Raw genomic sequence first — 25,380 nt, 5'->3', positions numbered from 1 at the left:
GCCTCGGGCGAGAGCTGGCGGGAGGCCCGGCTCGGACAGAATCGCGGTTCCGGGCCCCGCCAGAGCCCTCGGCCCCTCCCCTTCCGGCGCGGCGCGCAGGCGTACACCCCGCTTCCGGTTCCGGCACCGGTGGCTGCAGCGGAGACGCGGTGAGTGAAGGAGAGAGGGCAGCCGGGCCAGGGTTGTGGTGTCCCCGCCCCCAAGAGGCCGAGGGCCCGAGACCCCGCCCGAGAGGGACGCGGGGCGGCGGGGGAGGAGAAAGCATCGTCGTCGCGCTCCCGCGGGCCCCTCCCCCACCCACCCCCAGCGGGGATGTCCCCGAACTCTGGGCCCTCCCCCAGCAGACCCCCGCTTCCCCTCCTCCCCCACCCCGTGGTACCCCCCTCTTCCGCACCAGTCGCCCAGACCGCGGAGCCCTACCCCCTTCCCCACGGGGCATCCCCTTCCCCGAAACCCGCGGGGTCCCTGCACCCGCCCGCCACCGTACCCCGGTTCCTCCACCCCCCTCCCCCATCTTTCTCTGACCAGGCCCTCACCTCACGTCTGTGCTCCCTTCCCACGTCCAGGTTCCCCGTTTGTTCTCCCATTCACCAGCCTCCCCAGACCCTCCTGGACCATCTCTCCCGATCCCCTAAAGCCCTGCCCTCGCTGAGACCCCCTGCCGTGTTTCCTTTTCTTCCCCCCCCCCTTTCTCCATTCTTGGACCCATAAACGCTTAATACCCAGTAACCCCCCTCCCCCCAGACTTGAGGAAGAGGAAGCCCAAATCCCCTCTTCTTAGAGGAGCCCCTCACTTTTCCAGGAAAGCCCGGATCTTCACCTCCCCCTTCCCGTTCCGGGCCCCTCGCCAGGAATCCCAGCCCCATCCCAGCTCCCGTGGTCACATTAAGACTCCCTAGACCTGATAACGCCCTTCTCCTACCAGGGATTCTTTAGGTCCTCATCTTTTTCCTCTCGGTCCTCAAGTGCTCTTTTCCTCACTTGAAACAGTCCCTTGGCTTTCTCCATTAAATTGGTCCCTCCCCTTCTCCATCCCATCATTCCTTCAGTAGGGCCCGTCCCTTGCACCCCCTCACCTCTCCTTGTTGTTGAAAAGGGTGGGGGTGAAGGGCCCTCCAAGGCAGTGGTGTCAGACTCAAATAGAAAGGGAGCCACTAACCTAGACAGAAGGATCCCTTTGGAAGCAGATCGACTTAGTTTTAAAATGTCATTTTTTGGCGTTTTATTATATTTATATTGATTTTGTTAAATATTTCTCAGTTACATTTTCACCTTTGTCGTGCATGTTTGACAGCTTCTCAGTAGACCATTTGTCTTTTCCACATCCCAAAAGGGAAACCTCATAGATCCATAGCTGGCTCCTCTTTTTCCTGATCCTTTGCCTTCTTCTGGGGCTTTGTGTGGAGGTACCTATTCTGTTTATTCCCTCTGTGGAGTCCTGACTCATCTTCCCATTTCCCTTCTCCTGGATTCCTCAAACTTCCCTTTCATTTACCTAGGCCCTTCCCCCTAATCAGAGGACTTCCCAGTGAGCATGCTCTCTCCTGGTGCTGGGAACATTCTCTCATCCCTTCTTTTACATCATCTTTCCCCTTCCCCAATATCTTCCATTGGTTCCTGAGCCACCGAATGCCTCCTTCCCAACACCTCACCAAGACTGTTCATGCTCTTGAGCTCCAAGTCGTCCATTCCTCTTTCTTTAAAACCATATAGATGTGCCCTTGTCTCCTTGTTCCCACCCAAAGTCCTCCTGGGCCTTCATGGCTGTACCCTGAGTGGCACTTCAGACAAATGCCCTGCCTTGGTCCCCTCAGCTCGACCTTAACCCACAACAATCCATTTCAAATGGACAGATATTTATTAAGTACCTACTTTGTACTGGGGACACGAAGAGAGATAAAATGATTCCTGCCTTGAAGAGGTTTTTAGTCTCATAGGAAGATGAAGAAATGTACGCAAACAAACGTGTTAGCGATTGGAATGAATTAGTATATATGTGGAGATAAAGAAGTACCTGAAACATTAGAATGTGAGTGGTGGCCAGGGAAGGCTCTTCATGGAGGAGGTGGGTCCTGAGTTGGGCCTCAGAGGACTTAAGCAGACGGAGATGGGTGAGGGCTGTGAGCAGGTCTTTGGGAATCCAAAGGTACCGAGACAGTAAAGGGGAGAGAGTTTAGTTTGGGGCGTCCTTGGTTTCTGTAGTTGGGTCACAGAAAAGGCCACCTCCAGCAGGATGTTGGTCCTCAGAGCTGCATCTTTAGGTTTCTGAGGCATTTGCATAGAGGTGATAATTGAAGTCATGGGATGAGATCACAAAGGAAAGAGGTTAGAGAAAAGCTGGGTGAGGACACCCCGGGGAGATAGCCACAGGTAGGAGGCCAAAGAGAGAGCAGGAACTGGCTGAGGAGCCTGATGGAAGAGGAGAGCCCTGAGGGGAGTGTGGGGAGGAGCCCCTGAATGGGAGGGGGCCCTCAGGAGCCGCCAAGTGGCCATCCCTGGGGCCAGCCTGTTCTTGCAGAACTGCCAAGGTAGCCCTTGGACTTCTGGCTGGGCCTCCCAGGAAGCTCTCCCTGATCCAGAGCCTTGAATGCGGCTTTCATCCTCTGTTCTGTTTCTGCCTTTGGAGGGGAAGCACAGCCAGGGCGGGCGTCTACCAGACAGCCCTTGTGATGTTCCCCCAGGTTTTCTCCTCTTCAGGCCAAACGTCCCCACTTGGCCATGCGGCCTGATCTTGGGTTGTCTTCCAGGCCCGTGGCTTGTGTCAGTGTGACTTCCAGACCCCCAGCCCTGCACTCAGGTTCTCTGAGAGGGGCCCTGAGGGAGCTGCTTTTGTTCTGTTCGCTTGCAGGCTGCTCTTCTTCAGATGAACTCTGGGCACCCCTCCCCCATCTTTTGTTGTTGGCCTGGCCGCCTCTAGGAGTTCCCGTTTGCTTCTTAAAACTCCCTCCTCAGGCAGCTCTGGAAGCTGCTGAGCAGACCCTGCCATGGCTGGAGCTTCCTACGTTGATGGCGTCTTAGGCCTCATCAAAGAACAACATCCTATTAGGTTTAGCCCCTGTGCAGTTCCAGTCTGTCTAGACCTTTTTGGATCCTGGCTGCTCCTGGCCTGTTAGCTGTGCCTGCTTTTACCCCTGCCCTCATCCCTGTGGGGGGCCCACAGAGCCCGACTTGGGGGGGGGTCTAAAACATGAGTCTCTCCATCTTTTGTGCGAGCATGAGACTTTGTCAGACACTTTGCTAAAATCTAAGTAAATTTGCATCTAATAATAGTAAATGATAATAACACCAACTAGCATTTCTGAAGCATTCACTGTATGCCCGGCATTGTGCTCAGTCCATTATTATCTCGTTGGGTCCTTACAATGACCCTGGGAGGTGGGTGCTACTATACCCATTTTATTGAGGAAACTGAGGCTTGGCCAGGGTGACACAGCAATAAGTGTCTGAAGTTGGACTTGAACTTGGGTTTTCCTGTCTCCAGGCCCCTGTTCCACCTGCAGCGATCTTCTGATTGACACTTTTAGTAACTCTGCCTGAAAAAGAAATCAGGTTAGCCTGGCACAGCCTGTCCTTAAAAACGTGATATTTTATCATCATCTTCTGTTTCTGTATCCCCTTTGTTTCTCAGTCTCCTCTGCTCTCTCCCCCTACCTCTGCCTCTCAGCCCTTTGACTGTTATGGAGGAAGGCATTAAATAGGCCCTGGACCCCATTTCCTGGGACTGGCACATAGTCGAAAAGTTCCCTTCCCTTGTTTGGGAGACATTTGACCTCTGCCCTTCAGGAATCCCCTGTGGTGACTTCACGGTTAAAGCCGCCAGTCCTTTCAGAGACCTGGGGTGCGATCGATCCATGCAGGGCAGTGACTCTCCATCAGCATCCTGGTTCTGTTCTGCTCCAGAGATGGCTCTTCTTTGGAAAGCACAGAAGTGTTCCCCTTGGGTGTCATCTGATAGAGTTCCCTTGAAAGGGCCCCGGGCATTGTGGCTGGGGTTGGGCCTTCTGTCCCAGCCTCGCTGCCCCATCTTCCTGAGCCTCCTAGCTTGGAGCCTCCTCTTTTTCTCAATCTAGCTAAAAATAACCTGTTTGGTTATCACAAGCTTCCCTCCAGAATGCCTCACTCTGGGTCTTTTCTCTTTCCCGGCCCAATTTTGTTCTATGTATGCTTTTAAAAATGAACCTAAGGGGCAGCTAAGTGGTGCAATGGATAAAGCACCAGCCCTGGAGTCAGGAGGACCTGAGTTCAAATCTGGCCTCAGACACTTGACACTAGCTGTGTGACCCTGGGGAAGTCACTTAACCCCAATTGCCTCACAAAAAATAAAAAACAAAAAACAACCAAAAAAAATAAATCTAGTTGAGGAGTTCCCTGTGGATGCATATTGGTTTCTTTAGGTACTCCTCCCCACTTTTTTCCTTCCTCCTTGCAATAGCTGCTCTTTGTGTCCAGAATTTCATTCTTTCTCCTGTAGAACTCCAGATCTCGGCACCCTTTGAAATCTGTTGTCGTGCAGTTTACAGATCCTGTCTGACCAGGCTTGGGTTTACCCTCCACTGTCACATGCTTCCTGCTGCCCAGATCTTGTGGAGGAGAATCAGGTGCCAAACAGAAAGTTTCCCTCATGGCTCCTTCTGGACAGGGCCAGGGATTCTGCCTCTGTGTAGCCCCAGCCCCAGCCCTTTACATCTGTCTGAGTGGTCTGAGCAATCTCTTTTGGTCTCTGTTGATCTTCATGTAATGCCTTCCTCCATATGTGGTGTCTGTGTGTGGGTCTGGAAGTTGCCACAAGGAATAAGTGAAAGAAAGAACATTTGTGGGGGTTTTTGTTTTGTTTTGTTCTGTTGGTGTGGCCGTGAGGGTTAAGTGACTTGCTTAGGGTCCCACAGCTGGTGAGTGTCAAGTATCTGAGGTCGAATTTGAATTCAGGTCCTCCTCAATCCAGGGCTGGTGCTTTATCGACTGTGCCACCTCGATGCCCCCAGAACATTTGTTAGACACGTAATCCGTGCCAAGCAACGTCCTGAGCCTTGGGGGGAAGGGGGGGGACCTCCCAGGCTGGGAGAGCAGCCTTTTCCTTTGGGAAGCTTTTAGGGAAGTTGGTGTAGGTGCCCTGGAAAGGTTCGCATTTATGGAAGCTTTAAGGCATGTGACGTGCTTTCCAAACAATATCTCGTTGGATTCTCACAACAACCCTAGGAGGTTGGTGCTGCTATCATCTCCATCTTACAGAAGGGTAAACCAAGGCTAGCCTAGGTTCACATAGCTAGGAAGTGTCCATGGTGGAATCGGAACTTAGGACTGCCTGACTCCAGACCCAGTCCCTGGAAGGCAGAGGATCTCCCTGGGTGAATCGAGCCAGTCAGGGCCCAGGGCTCAGGGATGGTTTGGGTGTTTGCTGACTCTTCCTGACCCTGTGAGAAGCCGAGAGCTGGTAGTTACCGAAGGAAGCAGACACAGCTTCCCTGAGGGCAAAGTCAAGTTTCATTCTGTGACAGGCTGGACCTTTGTAAGGGCTTTATTTCTAGTCGAGCAAGAGCTTCTTGTACAGCTTGGGAGAAGCCTTTTCTCTCTTCTTAAAAAAAAGGCAATTTTATTTTCAGTTCCAAACTCTGTCTCCCCTCCCCCTCCCTGACTCATTGAGAAGGTGAGAAAAACAAAACTGTTACAGATACATATGGTCAAGCACAGCAGATCCTTCCTGTGTCAGCCATGTCCAAAAAAGACCAAAAACAAGCCTAAGCTCCCATCTGCACTCGGTCCAGGAGGAGGGGGGCAGTGTTTCCCTTGAGTCCTCTGGAACTTGTGGGGGTCACTGTGTTAAGCTGAGATCCCAGATCTTTCAAAGTTGTGTCTTTGCAGTGTTGCTGTACACAGTTGGCCCCCTTCACTCTTCGTCAGTTCCTCTAATTCTTCCCAGGTTTTCCTGAAACTGCCCCTGTTAGCATTTCTTCCAGCACAGTATTATTCTATCATAGTCACATACTGTCTCTTGTTCATAATTCCCCAATTGCTGGGCCTCCCCTCGGTTTCCAGTTCTTTGTTGCCACAAAAAGAGCTGGTAGAAATAACTACAAGGGGACGCTTTTTCATCTTTCCCTTATCTCTTTGGGGTATAGCCCTAGTAGTGGTATTGCTGGGTCAAAGTTTAATTGAATTTTTGGCCTAGTTTCAAACTGCTCTCTCTTTTCTCTCCCTCCTTCCTCCATGGAAACAGTTCTCCTTCCTTGACCCTTTGCTCAGGTGGTCCCCCTTGATTGCCACGTACACCTCTCTCACCTGTACCTCTCGTGGTGCACAGTGGATAGAGCACTAACTCCGGAGTCAGAAAACCTGAGTTCAAATCCAGCCTGAGACACTTACTGGCTGTGTGGATCTGGAGAAGTCACTTAACTGCTGCCTGACTCAGTTTCCTCAGCTATGAAATGGGGATATTATAGTATCTACCTCCCAGGGTGGTGGTAAAACACTTAGCCTGTGCTTGGCACATAGTAGGTGCTTATTACATGCTCATTTCCTGAGCATCTAGCTCAGGCACTGGCTGTCTCCTCCACAAGGACTTTCCTGGTCCCCCCACACTGTGAATGAATTCTTCTGATTATTATTCGGTAACTACTTGCAGTGCTTCAGAGGATCCTGGCGTTTTGAGCTAGTACCTTCACAACCATTTATTCCCTTGGGGAATAAATAGCAATGGTGGGATTCGAATTTGGGTCCTCTGGTTCCAAACCCAGCAGTTTTCCTGGTGTATTCTACTTCCTTTCCTGCTTATGCTAGGTGGCACAGTGGATAGAGCACTGGCCCTGAAGTTGGGAGGACCTGAGTTCAAAGCTCACCTCAGACACTCACCACCTGTGTGACCCTGGGCAAGTCACTTAACCCCAATTGCCTTAAACATTCGGGGCCATTTCCATCGTCCTGATGTCTATTCTGCCACTGGACCCACACGACTCTGGAGGAGACAGTGAGACTGGTGACCTTGCACGGCCCTCCCTCACTTGAATCCAATTCAGTGCAAGTCGAGACATCCCTTCCTGATGTCGTGGTCCTCCTGGACAGTTGAATCTCCTTAAGTGTAGGGGATTATGTGAGGTTTGTGAGACCCTGGAACGATGTTTGCACACAGTAGGCACTTAATGTTTATTACATTGAATTGCCCCCTTGCTCCTCCCACCCCATCTCATCCCAGCCCAGAAGTACCCTTCCCTAATACTTCTGGCCTTTCTCTCTTCAGTCATGATGCCTTCCTCACAGCCTCCTTCCAGGTCTCCCTAGAAGAAGCCTTTAGGCCTGGTCATCCCTCCTGGCCCCCTCAGACCCTTCCTCCCCCTCATCTTCTAGATGCTGCTGCCTCTGGACCCTTGTTCCTCCTCATGTAGTCTGGTGTTCCCCGTGGTGCTTGCTGGGAGACGCTGCTCCCTGGCCTGGCGCCCTCAGCTTCCTTTTCTGTCTGCCAATTAAAGGCTTGGACGAGATGATCCTGAAAGTGTTTCAGGGCCTGGAGGGCCGAATCTTGACTCCCTTCCCCAAGTCTCCTTAGCCTGCCTCCTTGGGATGAGCTTTGGCTCAGCACACTCCTCTCTCTCACCAGCCAACCCCCTCTCCTCTTTTTAGAGTTGGGGGACTGAGTCTGGAAAGGGAGAGCCTCTCACTGCAGCTCCGCCTGGCCAGGTGGGCCAGTGCCAGCCTCCCGGCCTTTGGTCTTATCGCCCTTTTGTGATTTCTTAGACCACTGTCTTGTCTCAGCACCTTCTGGCGTTGGGACGGTGTCTCTCTGGCCCTCGGTTCTCTCGCCTTTGAAATGAGGGGGAAGAGTTGAAGTCTGATATACCATGTCTGGCTCTTTCTCCCCATCTGCCAGGAGATCTGTGGCCCTGGCACCCAGGCCTTCTCAGCCGTACCAGCTGTAAGCTTAGAGGCAGGGGCTTGCATTGAAGACATGGTGGAGGGCTGCGCTGGCCCCTAGAGGAGATTCTCCCCAGCCCCTCCCCTCACGGTCATCCCCTGTCTTCTGCAGGCTTGGCCACCACCATGTGGCATGAGGCCCGAAAACATGAACGGAAGCTTCGGGGCATGATGGTGGATTACAAGAAGCGTGCCGAGCGCCGCCGAGAGTACTATGAGAAGATTGTGAGTAATGGGCCGGGTGACCTGGGGGATGGGACGCCCCAATGGGGGGGCATCAGAGAGGGAGGGTGGGTCAGCCAATGAAAATCCTGGCTCTGACACTTCATACCTGTGGAACCTGGCCCAAGTTCCTTTGGCCGCCTCACCTCAGTTTCCCTAGGTGAGAAATGAGGCTGGTGGACTCAAGTGAGCTCCCGGGGTCATGTTTCACTTCAAAGGGTCTTTGACTATGGGGTGAGTGAATTTGTGAGAGGGACAGAAGCTGGGCAAGGGGAAGAGGTGGCCCCTGGGCCGGGCTTTGAAGATGAAGGTGTGGTACAGTTCAGAGTGGACCTCCACTTACATCCTGGCTCTGGGGCAAGGCGTTTCTTCTTTGGATTCAGTGACAACTAAGGTCTTGTCTGGGACAGAACAGGGGGCTCACAAGAAGTGGGGAATGAGGTCAGCAGCGAACCTTGACCCCGGAGGAGGAGGTGGATTTGGGCAGGGGGAGCTGGTGGGTGTGGTGGTGGAGGGAGCACACCCGGATTTTGATAGGGAGCCTGGGGATGTGGTGGGAGGGGCAGGCGGTCTGCCTTCTGACTGGGGAGGCTGGGAGGCCTGGACTTTGTGCAGAAGGTCCTGGAGAGACCTAGAGGAGGGGGGAGGCCATGGTTGGAGCTGGGCCTGAGGGGGAGCACCCCGGTTGCCTGTAGATCACTTAGATTGAGGGCAGGGAGCAGCTAGGTGGCACCAGAGTGCACCAAGCTCTGGGCCTGGAGTCAGGAAGACCTGAGTTCCAATCCAGTCTCAGACACTCACTAGCTGTGTGACCCTGGGCAAGTTACCCCGCCCTGTTTGCCTCCATTTCCTCATCTGTCAAATGAGCTGGAGAAGGAAATGGCTGATGGACCAGACAGAGGAATTAAGAGAGGGCTCACATTAAGGAAGAGGGTTTTTGTCTCTTTTGTTAAGGGAGGGGTCATGGGATTGAGAGATGGAAGGAGCAGGGCTTGTAGGAGCCCCTCTTTGCTGAAGCCTGGCGAAGGCCGGGGCCTGAGGTTACAGACATGTGAGCACAGGTCTGGGAGGCTTGACAGGAGTCCCCATCACAAAGCACCTACTGTGTGCTGGGGATCTCAATGTTAACACCAAACCACCACCAAGACAGTGCCAGTAGTTGAGGAGATGATGTTTTACTAGGCTCGCTCAACGTGGTCACTGACAACTTACTGCAGATGCCCAGTGCTTGGGGATGGGAAGTGGTTAACAGCTGGGCTGGTGAGAGGGTGGGCGGGGCTGACTCCAGCCCCGAAGAGGCACCCAGGATGGGGAGCAGCAGACACCTCCCTCTGACTGCAGCCCAGGCCTGATGGTGGGGCAGGGGAGGTGTGCAGCCTGGCGGTTCCCCCAGCACCCTGTGCTAGGTGTGCTGAGGCGTGGCTGGAGCCATGAGGGTGAGGGGCTCCCTCTTACACTGGTGAAGGTAGCTTGTTGAACCCACGCATAGGACTTACACACTGATCCCTCCATAGCTTCAGCCCAATATCTTAGCCTGCCCCGAAATCCTTGGCCCCCATCCTGCCTCTCCCTGCCTATGGTCCCCTGGGCTTGCCCTAAAGGTCACACCAACCACAGGGACCCTGTGGCCTCCACAGGCAGCCAAGGCCCATTTGGGAGAGTTCTGATCGGTTTCCTTCACCCCAAGCCTAAAACTCTATCTTTATGGCTCGCCCCTGATTCTGGCCTCCGGCACCAGGGAGAATCAGCTACATCCCTGTTTAACATGACAGCTTGCTATCTAACTTGTCCCACCTCAGTTGTCCCGTCTTTCCCTTAGATTTTTGTCATTCAATCGTTTTTCAGTCACATCTGACTTTTTGTGATCCTATTTGGGGTTTTCTTGGCAGAGATATTGGCATGGTTTGCCATTTTCTTCTCATTTTACAGATGAGGAAACTGAGACAAACAGGATAAAATGACTTGCCCAGGGTCACACAGCAGTGTGTGAGGTCAGATTTGAACTCAGGGAGATGAGTCTTCCTGACTCCAGGCCCTGCGCTCTGTGCACTATGATGCCCCCTAACTGCCCTAAAGAATCAATCAGTAAATTCAGGAAGCGTTTTTAAAGCACCTATTATGTGCAGGCTCTGTGCTGAGGATCCACAGACAGTTGGGAGAGTAAAGGCAGGTTAAGTATTGCCAGTCTCCTCTTGAGCTGTCCTGGTTGCAGGACCCTTTTGTGCCCTCCCAGGGTTTATAGAGCCAGTCACGTGAACGCCAGACAGAAGGTGGCAGACCTGGACACAAGGCTCTGGGTCTCTCTTAGGGTGCCTTCCGATGGTGTTGGCTGCCTCGGCCACCGCTTGCCAGTCCCGTGAGCTGTTCCTTCATCGAGCTGCCCCTCACCCATCCTGGCCTTGGGAGTGTGGATTACTTGGGACCCATATGTAAAGCTTGGCTTCTCCTTGATCCTCAGTTTCATTTTTTTTCAATTTGCCCCAGCATTCTCACCTGCTGGAAGCTTTTTGGATCCTGCCTCTGTCTTGGAGTGTGTTAGCTCGCCTCCTCAGCTCAGTGTCTTTACCAGAGTCATTGGAGAAAATGTTAGACAAAGTCTGGCTTGACCATAAACCCAATAGAAAAAGCCTTCAGTGTGGCATGACTATCAGAGCTGCTGGTGTGATCTGAGGCCGCTTTCCCAGAAGCCCAAGTTCAGACACAGGCAGGAGTGGGGTGCTAGCTAACCGGTGACGCCTCTTTCTGTGCCCGTCTGTCTGGGCTTGATGTTTGGTGAAGGGAATTGACAAACTAGAACCCACCCAGAGGAAGGCGACTAAGATGGTGAGGGGCAACATGCCCCGCGTGAGGATTTCTTGTGGTTCTGAAATCTCTGAACGGCTGCCTCCCCAGGGGTCGGACCTGGGTGCCGGGGGCGGAAGCAGGCAGGCTTGGACTGGGCCGACAATCGGAGCTAACGGCTGCCTGAGCAGTAGTGGTGTTCAGCCTGGCAAGCCGGTGCCTTCCCCATCCCCGGAGGGTCTGTGGGCAGGCATCCATCGGGCTGGGTGCACAAGGTGATCCCTGAGATGCTGGAGTCCCTGCGGGGGGCCAGCCAGGCAGAGGAGTCTGAGGGCCTGGCTTCCCGCTGCGCGGCCACCTCTCCTGTGCTAGTGACCGGATAGGCCCTTTCCTCCTCCCTTGCCTCACCGTAAGGGGAATGGACCAGGATTTGCCGAGTTGTCTTCTAGCTCTGCCATCTGTGTCCCTGCAGAAAAAGGACCCTGCCCAGTTCCTGCAGGTGCACGGCCGAGCCTGCAAGGTGCATCTTGATTCAGCGGTGGCTCTGGCTGCTGAGAGCCCTGTCAACATGTGAGGCCCGGGCTGGGCTGGGGGGGGGGGTTGGGGAGCAGGTCAGGGCTTGTGGATGGGCTGGGACCCCAAGGCAAGCCTTGAGGGGGTTATTGGTGGATTTGATTGGGAGGAGTCTGAGCACTGGACAAAGGGAAGAAGGACATGATGAGAAGTGGGGGGGTTGGGCTTGGCCCCAGGTTGGGTTTAGCCGGAGCAGAGCTTGGAGGAGGTGGGCTGGGGCCCCGGGCAAGCAGAGAGGCCAGTGGGGGAGGCTTTGAGGGAGCAGATTCAGAGCAGTGATAAAGTGACTTGAAGCCCCAGGGATTGGACTGGACTCTTGCCTAGAGGGAGGGTGGGCCCAGGGCACTGGGGCCTGCAGAGGAGTCTCCTTCAGTTGGGCACAGTCTGGCCAAGGGCCTTGGACCTTATGTGAAGCTCTGTGATCTTGGGGCTGGGAGATGGAGCCTGACAGAGGGACTGCTGGGGCTGGGGCTGGGGCAGCTGCCCGAGCTCAGAGCTGAGCCCTTTGCTCTCTCAGGATGCCTTGGCAGGGAGACACCAACACCATGATTGACCGGTTTGATGTCCGTGCCCACTTGGATTACATCCCCGAGTACACCCCGCCGCTGCTGACAACCATGTGAGTGCCAGCCCAGGTTGGGCCTGTGGGGAAGTGAGCCCCAGTGATTCTGGCTGTTCCCTGGGAGGTGGACAGATCTGGGAAACCTCAGAGAGGCTCGGCCCTTGGCTGTGGCCATGTACAGAGTTCCTGGAGATGCCCCTCTCCAAGGCCTCGGGGTTTCTCCCCCAGCTCTCCAGAGCAGGAGTCTGACGAGCGCAAGTGCAATTATGAGCGGTACCGAGGCTTGGTCCAGAATGACTTTGCTGGCAGTGAGTGATGGGCAGGATTGTGCAAGGGCCCAGGGGAGGAGGGAGGCCCCAGCCCAGGGGAGGAGGGAGGCCTGTGCCCAGGGGCCCAGGGCCCCTCCCCAGCCAGCCCCTGCTCACGACCGGTGTTTCTGCCCCGACCTCGGCCACCACACCTACTCTGCTTCTGCCCACATCTGTCTCGGCCTCAGTCTCTGAAGAACAGTGTCTGTACCAGATCTACATTGACGAGCTCTACGGGGGCCTGCAGAAACCCAATGAGGAGGAGAAGAAAAAGTGAGTGCCCGCAGGCAGGGGGCTCGGGGCCACGCGGGGTCTGGGCAGGCAGCTGATGGGCCTCTCTTCGGCTCTGTGGCCCAGGTTGGCAGAGAAGAAGGCGTCCATTGGCTATACTTATGAGGACAGCACCGTGGCCGAGGTGGAGAAGGCACTGGAGAAGCCCGAGGAGGAGGAGTCGCCCGGGGAGGAGGAGAGCAACTCGGATGAGGACGAGGTCATCCCTGACATCGGTGGGTCTACTTGGGCCCCTCCTCGGTGGGCCCCTCTGCCCCGTTCTTCCCATCAGCTGGTGGGCAGTAAACCCCTCCTGTGCAACAGGCCCCCAGCTGAATGCTGGCTGTGCCGTGTACAGGTGCCGACGTTCCCCTCCTTCAGGGCTCTCAGGCTCATGGGGCCAGAGAGCTCCCCCCCAGAAAATGCACGTGCCCAGCGTGTACACACAGTGACCACACACAGAGTGTGCAGTGCCCCTACCAAGAACGTCTGTGGGTGGGTGCCCACACGCGCAGTGCGCATCTCCAGACCTACACCCAGGATTCTTTGAGGTTGAGGGCAGGCTGCTCCAGGGGCCCGGCCAGGGTCTCCTGCAGAGGGGTGAGGGTGGGGGGCTTGCTCTCCAGGCCCTCCTGGGCTCCTGCCTTTCCTTCTCTTCGGGCACTGGGGCTGCCCCTCCCCTGCTCTGGCCTTGCTTTTTCCATCGCCTCTGGCCATTCTGGCGATCCCTATAACCCGGGCTTCCCGTCCTTTCCCCCCCCCTCCCCCTCCCACCTGACGGGCACTCTCTGGGCACAGATGTGGAAGTGGACGTGGACGAGCTGAACCAAGAGCAGGTGGCCGACCTGAATAAGCAGGCCACGACCTATGGCATGGCAGACGGGGACTTTGTGAGGTGAGGCCTGGGGTGGAATGATAGGAAGGAGCCCAGGTGGCCTGTCGCTGTCCCCTCCCTTTTTCCCCATCTCCTCTCTTCTTCCTCCCACCTCCTCCCCTCTTGCCCCTTTCCATTGGGGCCTGGGATGACCTTTGTTAGCTCATTCTTGAGGCACACAGTCCTCTCCTTTGCTCTGGCCTCCATCAGTCTCCTCCCTGGAGTGACTGCCCAGCAGCTCCTTGTGGAGCATGAAGGGCTGTGGCAAGGACCCTGGCTTTGGAGCCAGTCGACGGGCCTGGGTTCTCACAAGTGCTTTTGTGTCCTCGGACAAGTCGCTTGCCTTGTGGGTCTCAGCCTCGTTATCTGTAACACAAGGGTCATTGGCTCATTGGGATGGCCTTGGGACGTGACCCTCCACATCCTTGTGCTCGGTGACCCAGACCTGTCAGAGGGCCCGGGGCTGGGCCTCCCTCGGGGGGGCCTGGAGTCAACAAGTCTGGTTTGTCCAGTCCTGTTAGGTGATGTTGGGGAAGTCCTTTGCCTTCTCCAGGAAAGCCTCTCACGGCGGCTCAGCCGGCCGAAGGCCCTTTTGGAGCGAGCCAGACTTGCAGCCCTTGTCCTTCTGCAGGACCGAGGGAGAGGAGGGTGGAGAGGTCCCCTGTGGGCGGCAGAAGGAGCCAGGCCCCGGCTATGTGACCTGGTGCAAGTGACTCAGGCCTGGCTGTCCTCACTTCCATCGGCTGCACAGGGCAGAGTCTGTGGCCCTGAGGCCGGTCCCTCTCAGTGTCCTTCGTCCCCTCCCTGGGGTGATCTTTGTACCTGGGCCTCAGAGGGGTTGTATCAGGGAGCCTCAGGACCCTGGCAGCTGAGGTCTCCTGGGGTGCCGAGCACGGAGGATGCCTTGGACGAAGGCTCCCGGGAAGGGCAGGGAGAGGACACAAGGAACAAAGGCGGGCAGTGTGGGCTTGGGGAAGGCCCAAGGTGTGTGGTAGCTGGGAGGGCGGGGTGCTAGGGGTTTGGAGACTCAGGTTCCAATCCTGTTTCTGCCACCGACTTGCTGTGACCTCCCTCTCTGGGCCGCCCTCAGTTCTCATCTGAAGAATGAATGCTGTTGGACCTGTACAGCCTGGCTCCTGGCTCCGGCCAGGCCTCCTCTGCATCCGTGAGCCACGCGTGTGGACCCCAGTGAGTGGTGCCCCTGCCCGTGACTCCTGTGCCCTCTTCCTTTCCTAGGATGCTGCGGAAGGACAAAGAGGAGGCCGAGGCCATCAAGCACGCCAAGGCCCTGGAGGAAGAGAAGGCCATGTATTCGGTGAGGGACGGCGTCCCCGCTGCAGCAGGAGTGGGGCTGAAGGGGAGGGGGCCAGGGCTGCCTACCCCTCAAACCTGCCTTCCCCCCAGGGCCGCCGATCCCGGCGACAAAGGAGGGAATTCCGGGAGAAGAGGCTAAAGGGCCGTAAGATCAGCCCCCCAAGGTAGGCCCCTGCCCACTGTCCTCCTGGTCAGGGTTTGACCACCCCCCAACCCCCCATGTTCTCATGGGCTGGGTGGGGGAAGGGCCTGGTGAGGAACAAGAGACCTGGGGCTTGAGCTGGACGCTGGAGAAGGGAAGGGGCATGGTGGTGGGGAGAGAGCGCCAGGCTGAGTACCCCAGTTTCAGTTCCAGCATCTGCTCCATACGGGCCTTGTATCCTTGGCAGGGCAGGGCAGAGACCCAGCTCTTGCCCAAGGCCTCTGGGATCTAGGAGAGGGGAGAGCACCCTGGGCTGGGCAGTGTCCCAAAGCACCTTGGGGGGGGCGGCGCTAATGAGGGCCAGTTGTGGGAATGAGCCAGATGTGCAGCTGGCCTCCCCGCCAGGTTCCGGACCTCGCATCTCTCCTCACGGCCTCTCTGTTCTCTTGCTGCAGCTACGCACGTAGAGACAGCCCCACCTATGACCCTTACAAGAGGTGAGTCCCCACAGGCATGGCAGGGCTGGGGCTCAGTCTCCCTGTGGGGCGGTCCCTGTGAAGCCGCTCGTTGAGCGTGTGGGGTTTGGGCTTGTTTCCAGAGGCCTCTGGGGACCCTTTGGTGAGTCGTTGGTGAGTCCGCCCCCTCCCTGTCCCCCGCTGCCCAGGTCCCCCTCTGAGTCCAGCTCTGAATCTCGGTCCCGCTCCCGCTCCCCGACTCCGGGCCGAGAGGAGAAGATCACCTTCATCACCAGCTTTGGGGGCAGCGATGAGGAGGTGGCGGCGGCGGCAGCGGCTGCTGCCAGCGCAGGGGCTGCACCGGGGAAACCTCGGGCTGGCCAGCCCCCAATGGCCCCGCAGCCGGGCAGCGGCCCCGCGCCAGGTCGTAACGCCAGCTCCCGGTCGGTAACGTCCACTCTCGCCTGACCTTTGCTGTGTCCTGCTGTCTGTCTGCCTGTCCCCTCCGCCCCTGCCGTGGCCGTGGTGGGTGGGCTCCTGTGGTTCCTCCCGGCTCCCCCCGCCTCCCTGCCCGCCGCTCTGCCGTGACCGCCGCTCGTCCCTCCCTTCTGTTCCATCCCCCACAGCCGCCGCTCCGGCTCCTCTTCCTCCAGCACCTCCAGCACTTCCACCTCCACTTCACGGTCGAGCTCCCGCTCTCGCCGGGGGGGCCACTACCGGCCAGGCCGACACCTGCGCTCCCGTTCCCGTTCCCGCTCCCGCCGCTACTCGCGCTCTCGGAGTCGGGGCCGGCGCCACTCGGGAGGTGGGTCTCGAGATGGGCGCCGCTACTCCCGCTCACCTGCCCGCCGTGGCTACGGGGCCCGCCGGCGATCCAGGTATGGGGTTGGTCGTGGGGGATGGAGGGTGGGGGGGCGGGGGGGAGGCAGCGGGCTCCAGGTCTGGGATGAGGAGCACAGTACTGAATGTTCGTTTGGCTCATGCTATGGCTAGATTCCTTTGCTGCGCCCCAGGTACAGACCCAGTTCCTGCCCTTGTGAGGGATGAAACTGAGCCCCTAACGTTGTAGCCGCATGTGACATTGAGGCTGGGGGCGCTCGGCAGAGGGAGGGTGCCGGTGAGCACGGGCCCTCAGCATTGTGTCCTGCAGCCTGCAGGGGCTGGGGACGTCTGGGAGAAGGCAGGGCAGGAGCTTTGCTGGGGGGGGGGGGGGGTGTCGGCCTGAGCCAGAAGCTTCCCTAGATTGGTCTCAGCCTGTTGAGGGCTTTGGCCGAGGGCAGGTGGGACTGCTGCAGAGTGGAGAAGGCCTCCAGACAGGGCCCCCGGAGGCTCTGATTGCTGATTCCTGGGTGACTTAGAAAAGGAAGCCAGCCTTTGGGGAAGGGTTCTCCCTCTGGGTGTGACTGACATTTGGGGGGACAGATCAGGGCCAGAGGGAAGGGAGCTGTGGGAGGCAGGCCCAGAGCCTGCCCAGGGCCCTGCCACCCGAGCAGGGAAGTAGTAGGGGAGGGTGAGCCCCGTGTTCACATCCCGGCTGGGACAGTGCCCTGATGGCTCCCTGAGGACCCGTCCAGCTCTGAATCCTCTCATGGGTGGACAGGGTCTGAGTTAGGATGGGAGAAGGCAGGGCAGGGCTGTGCTAGAGGACCGGGCTTCCCCTCTTGTGAGGTAAAGTGGCTGATGGGGCAGACCTGGTGCTGTGTGTCTGGTCCATACTGGGAGTACCCTGGGAGCCCCTCCCCAGGGCCCAAAGGAGGAGCTGGCAGGGCAGGGGCTGCCAGGCCCCGAGCAGTGGGCGCTTTGAGCTGGCTGTTAGGAGTCCATGAGTAGCCCCACTAGAAAAGGGAGGGGTGTCTGCAGGCCGAGAATGGAGCATGCCTACGGGTTCTTGGCAGCCTTTGAGAATGTAGCCTTAAAGGGTTGGTGCGTGGACACGTGGATGCATTCGTGGTTGTCAGGTGAGGTGAGGAAGGGTCCTGCCACACTAGCCTCGTTTCCTTTTGGACACGGTCACTGGCATAGCGCCCTAGAGAGGGGACGGGATTTGGAGCGAGGAGGACCTGTGTTCATGTCCTGCTGATCACCCTTAGGAGCCATGGGGGCCTTCAGGCAGCTGCCTCCTTAGCATTGCCCAAGACAGGAGGCCATTGGCTCTTGTGGCAGGATCGTGCAGTGCCTGGATGACATTGTCTCACAATAGTCTCCCCAAGGCAGGCCACCATGGAGGCCTTGGGGGGACCATGGAGTGAGATTCCATCCTGGCACAAAAAGTCTGGCTTAGGCCTTTGGTCTCTGGGCATGTGTCCTGGGCCTTTGCTGGGGGACGTTTGATCACTGACTGTGATGGGAGGTTGTAGTATAGGTAGGGTGTGTGGACACGTGTATATGGGTGTTTATGTGTGTGAGGTGTATGGCTGCATGTGCACACATTCATGTGCATGGTATAATCATGTGTGCGTTGAGATTTCATGTGGTACATGTCTGCATGTGTATGTACATCTGTGTGGAGCTGCATGTGGGTGTTAGTCTATGTGTATGTGTATATACACGTGTTTGTACACGTACACTCGAGGGACAGGTTTGCAGGCACACAAAGCCCAGAGAAGGCTCTGAGTCTGCACACCCATCAGTGTGCTCTGGACAGGCTGGCTGTCCTGAACGGAAGGCCCGGTGGTTCGGCGAGGCCAGGGAGAGCAGCACAGCTAGACAGGCCTGACCAGATCCCAGGAGGATTGGGCCGCCAGGCCGGGGGGCCATGAGGAGGCTCCTAGGTCTTATGGGAATAGCTGGTGTGTGGCCGGTGCCTTTGGGTCTGGGGAGGGCTTGATTTCTGTTCTCTTACTGGGAAGGAAAGGGGGCTGAGGCAGGCAGAGGGTCACAAAGCTAGGAAGTGTCTGAGGTGAGATTTGAACTCTGCTCTTCAGGATGCGGGGCCTGGTGCTCTGACCCTGGGGCTGTGCTCAGTTCCTAAGGATGACAGTTGTTCAAAAGGGGGAGGTCCCAGAGGGAGCGGCTTGTTCTCTCTGGAGGCCTTCAGGTCAAGGTGGGCAATCACTGGTCAGGTGTGTGATGCAGAGCTTTCGTGTTCCTGTCTGGGGCGGGGGAGATGACCAGGATCAGGCATCGGGGAATGGGAGGAGGCATCCTGTTCTAGAGGGGCGGGGAACAGGCGGGCAGGGTGGACAACACCTCCTCCGGGTTTTGGCCAAGGTGGACTGGGAGCATTTCTCGGGTCTCTGCCAGCCCTTGAGCCTGTAATTTGACGACGAGAAATAATGTCCAGGTTCTCAGCTGTGCAGGGGGTCTTGGCTTTGTGTGTAGCGGGCCCCTCGGCCAGTGTCTAGGATGGCTTCTGACCCTCCCACGGGCGTAATGTGTCCGAGTGTGTAGGCCTTCAAGGCGATCGGTTGTATAGAAACAGTTATCAGAACAAGGTCACAGAGACCTCTGTTCACCTGGATGAGAGACCCCAAGAGAGCCAGTCAATCGCCTGGGAGCAAGGAGGGGGCCGCTTTGGGGGCTTGGGCTCTGGCTAGGCAGACCTCGTGCTCAGAGAGGATTTCTTCTGGATGCCTCTGGGGTGCCCCCATCTCCAGGTGGGCGGGTGGGCCTGGGGTGCTCCAGTGGGGCCAGGTCCCTGTGGCATCCTTGGCCTTTGTCTCCCCCAGGAGCCGCTCCCGGTCAGGAGAGCGTTACCGCCGAGGGGGCCGGGCCCCTCGGCATCGGAGCAGCAGCCGCAGTAGCTGGTCACCCAGCTTGTCTCGCAGCCGCAGTCGCAGTCGCAGTCGTAGTCGTAGTCGCAGCCATAGCCACAGCCGCAGCCGCAGCCACAGTCACAGCCGCAGCCGCACCCACTCCCCGTCGCCCCTGAGGGAGAAGCTGACGAGGCCGGCGGCGTCCCCGGCTGTGGGGGAGAAGTTGAAAAAGTGAGCCGGGGGCAGGGTGGGGGTGGGTGCAGGGGGCCTGTCCTGGGAGGCACAAGAGGCACATGTACTCATCTGCATCCAGCAGAAGTGAGCCTGCTGGGAGAGGCCAACCCCTCACCCTTTCCTTCCCCCCCACCCAGGGCCGACACAGCTTCGGGTAAAGAGACAGGAGCTGCCAAAGTCAGTAAGAATTTGGAACTCGCCCGTCTAACTCCCAGCGGCGGCACCACCCAGAGCCAAGCGCCTACAGTGGGGATGGGGTGGGGGTGGAGCATTTGGGGGGTGGGGTAAGAGGGGGTGCCCCCCCAGGGCAGGAACCCAGGGGTTGTTGGGGGTAGTCCCAGGAAGCGTGGAGCCCCTGGTGTAGGTGCCGCTAGGACACAGGGTGGTGCAGACCCTTGGGCCCTGGCCCCACTGGGGGTGGTCACCTCTCCTGAGGGCCTCCCCCTCCCATGCTCTTCCTACTTCCTTCAAAAGCCAGGAGCTCTGGGATGAGGTTGGAGGAGGAGGGCTGAGCACCCACCACTCCTCCCCTCTCTCATTTCCCCACAGCCCAAGCTGACCCCCCAAGAGAAGCTGAAACTGAGGATGCAGAAAGCACTCAACAGACAGTGTGAGTGAGGTTCCCAGCTCCAGCAGGGAGGAAGGGAGGCTGACTGCCCCTGACCAACCCTGCCTGCTGCTAACCCTGGCCCTCCCTGGGTCCCTTTGTTCCTCCAGTCAAGGCGGATAAAAAGGCGGCGCAGGAGAAGATGATCCAGCAGGAGCACGAGCGGCAGGTGAGGCATTATGGAGCGCCTGCTATTTATCAGACAGCGACAGAGCAGGGAGGGCTGGGGAGCAGTGTGTGCCCATCCCAGTGTGTGCCGAATGCTTCCCCTCGAGAGATAGCGGACAGCCCAGGCGATTGGCAAAGGCCTCACCCAGGGTAGCCCTTGGATGGTGCTCTGAAGGGAGCTGGCAGTGATGAGGGAGGGCCCCGGTGTGTGGGGGGGGCAGGGAGCAGGGGAGATGGGAAGGCGGGGGTCTGGCCCCTGTGTGCTTGGCCATGGAAGCTGACAGGTGACAGGCGAACTTACCTCCAGAAACGAGAACTCTCGGGACCTGGCGCGAGTGTTCTGGAGAGCAGAGACCTGAGTTTGGCAGGCTCTAGGAGGTCTGTGAGGGGCGGGCGGCAGGTGCCACCTTCTGAGGGAGTTTGTGTTTCAGGAGAGAGAAGATGAGCTCCGTGCCATGGCCCGCAAGATCCGCATGAAGTAAGGCTCCCCCTCGCTTGCCCTCTTCCCCCTCTCCCCGGCCTTGTCTCTCCCAATGGCCAACCTGCCCACTCCCCGCACCCCCCGCCCTCGGCCTGCCCCCTTGCCTCCTGCCCAGCCTGCTCCCCTCACTTGGTGTTGCCTCCTTCCTCCCTTAGGGAGCGGGAACGGAGAGAGAAGGAGAGAGAGGAGTGGGAGCGGCAGTACAGCCGACAGAGCCGGTCCCCATCCCCCCGATACAGTGAGCCCCTCAGCTGAGTGGGGGTGGAGGGTCGGGGGTGCAGGTGGGGGTGAGCAGTTTCTGGGAGGGATCAGCCTGTCCAGCCCCCCCACAACCTGTCCTCTCTGCCTTCCCTTCTAGGTCGTGAATACAGCTCCTCCCGGAGGTAAGCAGGCTGGGCAAACATCCACTGCCTCTCACCTGCCCCCAGTCTAGGCCAGTGTAGCCAGCTCCTCACTGCCACTTGTCCCCCTCCAGACCAGGCTTCCACCCATCCCCATCCCTAGGCACCGGTGGGTTTAGGCACAAGCCTAGCAGGTCCCCCAGGTCCTCCCCCTGGTGCTTACGTGCTGTCTCTTCCTCTGTTCTAGGCGTTCACGGTCCCGTTCTCGAAGCCCTCATTACCGCCACTAATGGGATTGGGGGGGTGGGAATTGGGGAGGGGCTGGAGCCTCTGTCCAGGGTCAGTGCTGCTGGTTTTTACCACTTGTTTGTGGAATAAATGAGAAGGGTATTTAATTCCCCTCCTGTGACCTGTTTTGTGTGTTTCTGTGTGGGGAGAGGGCTGGGAACCAGAGAGCAAGGAGATGGGAGGAGGGGGCTGGGCCTGGCCATCACATCCACAAGGGCGAAGGACAGGAAGATGCTGGGCTGGAGTGGAAACGGAAGGGGGTGGCGAAGCCAGGACTGGAACTCAGCTCCTTGAACTTCCCATAGTGTGTGCTGGGGGGGGGGGGCGGGGGCGGGCCCAGAGTGGCCCCAGCTCGGCCCCAGCTGGTGCCATGTGTCGCGAAAAAATTTTAAGTCCGATGGAAGAATGAAAATAACAAAGTTTCCAGGCTGTAGCAAATAGGTTTATTGAGAGAGGGCCCGTCCCTCAACAAAACCGGTCATCCAGGCTTTGGGCCTGAAAGACCCAGAAGTACAAAATTCATGGGTTTATATACCCTTCCAGACATTTCTAAAATTAGAACATATTCTTGAGAAATAACAGCGGATCAGCATTATGATATCAATAGGGTGGGTCATTGGTAGGCCAGTGGTCAGCAGCGTGAACAGTATTGCTGACCACCACCAGACGCTGTGATATTTCCTAATGCCAGATATCACAAGATCAGCCACACTATGTCATAGGAAAATTGAGAAATTGGGAAAAGACTTAACCTTCTAACCTTATGCAATCTATATGAATCACAATTTTTTTTAATATATTGATTATTATCTTAATCAAATCACTTAAAACTATATTAAATCTCTTATAACTAAGGGATGGGGAAAATCTCACTCCCACGTGCAGCGTCTGAGCCCTCCTGGGGGCTGTGGACACGAGGTCAGAACCTGGCGTCCTCTCAGCTGGGCTGGGGCAGCATGTGTCCATGCCAGGGAGATCCTGCCTGTTTACCCTTTCCCGGGGATGGGCAGGTGCTGCTCCAGGGCTGGGCAGAGGCCTCGGGTTGCTGGGTATCCTCCCCAAACGGGTAGTTGTGCAAGCCCAAGTCTGGGCCATATTCCCACGAAGGTGGCCACTGCAGAGCAGGACGAGGTGGGGCCAGGAGGCCCGCTGTACAGTGCCGGGCTGACACGCCGAGGCTAGCCTGGCCCTGGGAGGAGACGTCTCCCCCGCTCACCCTTGCCACTACGGGATTGGGCTTAGACAGGCTCCCCAGTCTGGGTCTGGGGGCAGGCAGAGCCCAGGGGCCTCTCTCACTGTGGCCCTGTAACATCTTGTGGGGAGCAAGGGGGGCCTCTGCCCTGGGGGCCCTTGCAGGCCTAGGCCCCTTCCCTCTTCTCTTGCCCAAGCCTCGCCCACGCCGGAACCGGGCCCACCGCTTTCTGTGCCAGCCTGGCCCTGCCCCGGGCAGCGGTGGTGTCGGTGGGAGCTCTTTTTGCCACCCCCCCCCAAACCGGTCTGGCCAGCCACTATTTCTTGGGGGGGGGGTGGGAGTGGAAGCTGTCCCCACCCCACCTTTTTTCACCAAGTTACCATAAGAAAGCAAAGAGCCTGACCATTTCAAAAACTAGAAATGTTTATTACCAAAAATAAAAATAAAAAGTTGACTCAGGGATGGGGTGGAGGTTGGTGGTCAGCCTCGTGCCCAGGCCCGTTCCCCAGCTCTCCGTGATGGCGCTTGAGGTGTTTGTCCAGGGTTGCTCGGAGGCCAAAGGGCACCAAACAGTGGGGGCACTGGAAAGGGGGTGGGCCGGGTGCAGGGCCGTGGGTGCGCAGGTGGCGGGTCAGCTTGCTGCTCTGGGCACAGGCGTAGGGGCAGAGGGAGCAGCGGTAGGGCCGCTCCCCGGTGTGGGAGCGCCGATGGACCGTCAGGTTGCTGCTGTTTCTAAAGACTTTGCCACAGAATTCACACGTGTCTCCTCGCCGCCGGCCCGTGCCCCCTCGGCCCCCGCCACCTGCATCCTCCCCGGGGCCCGCAGGTGGAGCCCCCGGAGAGCCAGGTTCCCTGCCGCCCCCTTCCTCGCCGCTGCCGCTGCCGCTGGGCCCCGGGGGTGGGACCAGGCCCGAGGGGGCGGCCGCATAGTCGGCGGGCTCCGGAGGGGCCGGGGCAGAGCCCGGGCCTGCCCGCTGGTGAGTGCGCAGGTGGCGGGTCAGCTTGCTGCTCTGAGCGCAGGCGTAGGGACAGTGGGGGCAGCGGTAGGGCCGCTCCCCGGTGTGGGTGCGCCGGTGCACCGTCAGGTTGCTGTGGGAGCGGAAGCCTTTGCCGCAGAAGTCGCAGGAATGACTCCGGGTCCGGATGGAGGCCGCCGCCGCTGGCACGTCTCTGTCTTCCGCCGGGCTCGGCCGGCTCTGGTAGATGGCCAGGCCGTGGCTCTCCTGGGCATGGCGGAGCAGGGCCCAGGCACCCATGAACCAGCTGCCACAGCTGCTGCAGGAGAAGGCTGAGGGCTCTGGGGACCCTGGATGGGGAGGCAGGAGATGCGTGGGTTACACTTAGTGAGTTAGAAAGGGGCCCTTTGCACAGTTGCTTGTAAACCGTGGCAGGAGCCGGCTTCCAGTCCTGGTTCGGCCCTAAGTTCTCTGGTCTAGGCACTGGGTGCCACCAAGGCCTCGGGTCCCAGCTCTGGGGAGGGCGTGTGCCGGAGGAGAGGGTGGGACTTGACTCAGACATCCCTGGGCAGGGTGGGGGCGGGGAGGATGGTGCCAAGCCCTGGCCCGGCCTCGGCCCAGCCAGGGGCTTCCCAGGCTGCTGTGAAGGGAGTTTCCAGGACTAGCTCCCCTTCCCCTGCATGCATGCATCCATTCATCCAGCCCTCCCACAGCCCCTCGGGTCACCTGCTTCCAACCCACCGGCGGGTGGGGACCAAAAGGCAGGGTGGGGTGGGCGGGGGCCGTCCGGGAAGCCGTCCCGGCCCCTCCCCCTCCGCGGCAGGCCAGCACCTGGCGGACCCAGGGGCCCACGGAGAAGTGAAACCCAGCCAGCCGGGGCGGGACTCGCCGCCGCCCGCCCGCCCGCCCTCTTCCTCACAAGTCCGGGCCACCCCGACACCTCCCCCCGCCTTGCGGCCAAGTGTGGGCCAAGGCCGAAAGGGGAAGTCCGGGGCGCGCCCGCGCCGCCCCCCCCTCCCCGGGCCCCCCACTCACCAGCGTCCCTGTCGGGGTCGGGGCGCTGGCCCCAGGTGGGCCTCTGGCAGCGGCCCCTCTTGTGTTCGATGAAGGCCACGATCTGGCCCAGCGGGAAGGTGAGCAGGCAGCGGCCGCACGTCAGCAGGTCGGGGCAGCTCCGGAGGACTTCGGGGAGGAGGCGTCCGGGGCCGCCGGCCGGCCGCGAGGGGCCCCGCGCGCATCCGGGGCCCTGCCGGCCCGGGGGCCACTCGCCGGCGCTGCCCGCGTCGGGGGAATCCGGGACGGGCAGGGGCGGCACGGAGGACGACGACGACGACGACGACAGGGTGGGGGAGGAGGCCGGCGAGGCGGCGGGGCCGCCCCGGCCATCGAGCGTCTTGGGCTGGACGTGGTCGTCCACCCCGTCCCCGGGCCCCCGGCGGGGCGCGCTGCCCAGCTTCCTCCTGGACGTGGCGCACGCCGGCGCCGGGCCGCCGTCGGGGCCCTCCGGCCAGGGCCGGGACCGGGGCAGGGGCAGGGGAGGCGCGGACGAGGAGGACGAAGAGGACGAGGAGGAGGCCGGCGAGGCGGCGGGGCCGCTAGGGCCATCGGGCTCGTCGAGGGCCATCGGCTCGTCCTCGTCGGCCCGGGGCCCCCGGCGGGGCACGCTGCCCAGCTTCCTGCGGGACATGGCGCACGCTGGAGCCGGACGCGGAGCCGGAGCCGCTGCCTCCACCGCCGCGAGGCCGAGAGAGACGCTGCAGGTGAAGTGACCCGGCCTGGCCACCTGGCGGGGCGGGACGGCCGCACGTGGGGGCCGGCGGCGGGCGCGGGCCCCGCCCCGGGGGCGGAGTCGGGGCGGGACAGAGCCGGCACCCCGCCCCGTCCCCAAGAGACCTGCGGGTACTGGCCGGGAGGCGCGAGCCGGCGAGGGAGGGGCCCGCCGTCGAGGGCTGGGGGCCCTAGAGCGCCGGCCCCGAATCTGGGCGGGAGGGCTTCAGGGCCCGCCCCCGACATTG

At 59.1% G+C, this 25,380-nt stretch overlaps 2 protein-coding genes across 4 annotated transcripts; one reads left to right on the top strand and one right to left on the bottom strand.

Moving 5' to 3' along the window:
* LOC122746272 (CLK4 associating serine/arginine rich protein) lies at window positions 1–21,295 on the top strand. 3 transcript variants are annotated; one of them, XM_043991751.1, is made up of 21 exons: window positions 1–149; window positions 8,015–8,127; window positions 11,378–11,475; window positions 11,996–12,097; window positions 12,269–12,348; window positions 12,537–12,621; window positions 12,706–12,854; window positions 13,417–13,513; window positions 14,729–14,807; window positions 14,897–14,970; window positions 15,404–15,445; window positions 15,613–15,846; window positions 16,030–16,281; window positions 19,072–19,329; window positions 19,470–19,509; window positions 19,882–19,942; window positions 20,050–20,108; window positions 20,539–20,585; window positions 20,744–20,826; window positions 20,947–20,971; window positions 21,177–21,295. In XM_043991751.1, exons 2-21 carry the CDS (start codon window positions 8,029–8,031, stop codon window positions 21,217–21,219), a joined length of 2,007 nt encoding a protein of 668 aa, XP_043847686.1. In that variant the 5' UTR covers window positions 1–149; window positions 8,015–8,028; the 3' UTR covers window positions 21,220–21,295. The 3 variants fall into 3 exon arrangements, 1 of the variants encoding a protein (XP_043847686.1); XR_006355527.1 differs by lacking the exons at window positions 20,947–20,971; window positions 21,177–21,295 and having other exon boundaries at window positions 19,470–19,486; window positions 20,744–20,825; XR_006355526.1 differs by lacking the exons at window positions 20,947–20,971; window positions 21,177–21,295 and having other exon boundaries at window positions 19,470–19,513; window positions 20,744–20,825.
* A 1,569-nt stretch (window positions 21,296–22,864) lies between these two features.
* ZNF296 (zinc finger protein 296) lies at window positions 22,865–25,140 on the bottom strand. Its single transcript, XM_043999187.1, has 2 exons — window positions 24,401–25,140; window positions 22,865–23,715 (listed from the first exon to the last, which is right to left on the bottom strand). The coding sequence occupies exons 1-2, from the start codon at window positions 25,050–25,052 to the stop codon at window positions 22,865–22,867; spliced, it is 1,503 nt and encodes a 500-aa protein (XP_043855122.1). The 5' UTR covers window positions 25,053–25,140.
* Window positions 25,141–25,380: the final 240 nt, after the last annotated feature.

This window comes from Dromiciops gliroides, chromosome 3 (genome assembly GCF_019393635.1).
Source record: "Dromiciops gliroides isolate mDroGli1 chromosome 3, mDroGli1.pri, whole genome shotgun sequence".
In the NCBI taxonomy this organism is placed as follows: Eukaryota; Metazoa; Chordata; class Mammalia; order Microbiotheria; family Microbiotheriidae; genus Dromiciops; species Dromiciops gliroides.
This window is presented reverse-complemented; position numbering and strand designations above follow the sequence as displayed.